The sequence below is a fragment of the Coregonus clupeaformis genome, chromosome 40 (genome assembly GCF_020615455.1).
Source record: "Coregonus clupeaformis isolate EN_2021a chromosome 40, ASM2061545v1, whole genome shotgun sequence".
NCBI classification, from domain to species: domain Eukaryota; kingdom Metazoa; phylum Chordata; class Actinopteri; order Salmoniformes; family Salmonidae; genus Coregonus; species Coregonus clupeaformis.
In genome coordinates, this window is record NC_059231.1 from 27,051,704 (window position 1) to 27,054,148 (window position 2,445).

Sequence of the window (2,445 nt, forward strand, 5' to 3'; positions counted from 1 at the left end):
ATTTGATACACTGCCGATTTTGCAGGTTTTCCTACTTACAAAGCATGTAGAGGTCTGTAATTATTATCATAGGTACACTTCAACTGTGAGAGACTGAATCTAAAACAAAAATCCAGAAAATCACATTGTATGATTTTTAAGTAATTAATTTGCATTTTATTTAGGGCTGTCAAAAATAGCGCGTTAACGACGTTAATTCGTTGTTTGCTGTTAATTACGTCAATTTTTTTAACGCATTTCACGCATGCGCAGTGTGACAAATTATTCAGGTCAGGAAAGTGGTTGGGAGCTAGAGGCGAGATGGAGCAAGGTGAGCAAAGTGGGCCTATTGACGGATTCAAATATAAAAAGAATGATGATGGTACAGTTAACAAGTACAAGGTTATTTGCAAGATTTGTAAGAAGGAGTTTCAATTTCACCGGAGCTGTTCAAGCTTGAAGTACCATGTCAACGCCAAACATGCGTTTGCTGGGCCGTCAGATTCAGCAAGTGGTTTGCGCCAGACCACGCTGAATGTTTGCAGGCAATTAACAAAATCAACCTCAGATAATTTGACCAACACAATAGCAAAATGGATTGCAAAGGATTGTAGACCCATTAGCATTGTAGAAGACTCAGGTTTCCTTGATGTTTTGCAAGTGGCGTCTCAAGACTCATTCTATAAGCCACCGTCAAGAGCCACAGTTATGAAGAAAATCCACAAGCTCTATGAAAACGAAAAGAAAAAAGGAAAGAGGTCTTGGCTCAAGTAAATCATATCGCCCTGACAGGAGACCATTGGACATCAGTGAGTAACAACAATTACCTCGGAGTAACTGCACATTTAATCAGTGACACGTGGGAACTGAAGTCTTTTGCGCTGACTATATTAAAAACTGAGGAGCGTCATTTTGCGGAGGCTTGTAAAGAACAGTTCCTGTCTGTTGCACGTGAGTGGGACATCGAGGGCAAGACTACAACCATTGGGACTGACAGTGCACGCAACATGGTTGCCGCAATTCGACTTACACGCTATGAACACATGAACTGTGTCGCTCACATGGTGCAGAGAAGTGTCACAGTGAGTCTTGCTGACAGCGGCTTTGTAAATGCTTTGGCCAAGGCTCGCAAAGTTGTCGGTCATTTTAAGCACAGCCCAGCAAATGCTGCGGAGCTTCAAGCACAACAAGTCAGCCTGGGAAAGAAGCAAGAGCCATTGATCCAGGATGTTCCAACACGTTGGAATTCGACGCTGGAAATGGTCAAGCGCGTGAGCAGAAATAAAGAGGCTGTCATCGCAGCCCTGGACAATCAGGAGCACAAACTCGTTTTGCCGACCGCAGCAGAGTGGGATAAACTGCAGAGGCTGGAGACACTTCTAGAGCCATGCAGGTAAATCAGTCTGTAACTTATCAAATAACATCGCTTTGATTATTTTCTGGAATGAATTAAACCAAGTCAAATATCAATAACATGTATCTATGTAAAAAATAATGATGATGATAATAATAATAATAATAATAATAATATGTTGATAACCACTGTTCTAATAATACACTGTCTCTGTGTGCATGTGTGTGTTTGTGTGCGTAGGTATGTAACTGAGCTCCTGGGTGGAGAGGCCTATGTCTCCTGTTCTGTGGTACTACCTTCTCTCTGCCACTTGCGTCTCAAGATGGAAGCCTGTGATGAGGACCCTGCATATGTGGTGAGATTCAAGACCAAGTTCAAGGAGGACCTAGCATCCCGTCAAGAACAGCTCAACAATGCATGGCTCCAGATTGCTACAGTTTTGGATCCTCGTTTCAAAGACTTGAAATGCCTGCCCAAGACAGACAGGGAAGAGGTGTGGACCACACTTGAAGGGATGCTGCAACAAGAATCACCCAGAAGGTCTTCACAGACACATGATGATGGGCCACCCAGGAAGAAAATCAGCCTTCTGCAAATGGGCTCAGATTCAGAATCAGAAGATGAAGAGGTCCAACCTGCCATACAGAGGTACAGAGCAGAGCCCACCATTAAATTGGAGGACTGCCCCTTGAGGTGGTGGGCATCTCATTCAGGAGCCCATGAGAAGCTGGCCTCACTAGCTCACAAATATCTAGCCACTCCTGCAACCACTGTTCCCTGTGAACGACTTTTCTCAGTTGCAGGTCACATTGTGAACAAGAAAAGGTCAGCTTTACTTTCAGAAAATGTGAACAAGTTAGTTTGCCTCAGCAACTGGCTGAAAGATGATGAAGCTCAGTAGATTTGAAAGGTGATGTTCAAACAAAAAGACCAGTTTCAGTGCAACATGTTATAGTAGTTAGCAACTGGATTTTTGAGCAACTGGATTAAAGAATGGAGGAAAAGGTAAAAGATTGTTCTTTGGTTTGATTTAAAAGTTTTATTGAAAATGTTTTTTTCCACAGATGACTCAAATTGTGCAAAAATGTGGTAGGTCACTGTTATGATTTGAC

The 2,445-nt window shown here is 42.6% G+C and overlaps 1 protein-coding gene across 1 annotated transcript; it reads left to right on the forward strand.

Annotated features, from left to right (window-relative positions):
• Positions 1-803: 803 nt before the first annotated feature.
• LOC121548271 (zinc finger BED domain-containing protein 4-like) lies at positions 804-2,242 on the forward strand. Its single transcript, XM_041859691.2, has 2 exons — positions 804-1,372; positions 1,574-2,242. The coding sequence occupies exons 1-2, from the start codon at positions 987-989 to the stop codon at positions 2,232-2,234; spliced, it is 1,047 nt and encodes a 348-aa protein (XP_041715625.2). The 5' UTR covers positions 804-986; the 3' UTR covers positions 2,235-2,242.
• The last annotated feature ends 203 nt before the right edge of the window (positions 2,243-2,445 follow it).

Bases quoted from the DNA above. Each gene is read 5' to 3' on its own strand.
- LOC121548271 (XM_041859691.2), top strand. From the start codon at position 987: ATGGTTGCCGCAATTCGACTTACACGCTATGAACACATGAACTGTGTC. The intron at 1,373-1,573 runs GTAAATCAGTCT...TTGTGTGCGTAG, and splicing joins ACACTTCTAGAGCCATGCAG to GTATGTAACTGAGCTCCTGG.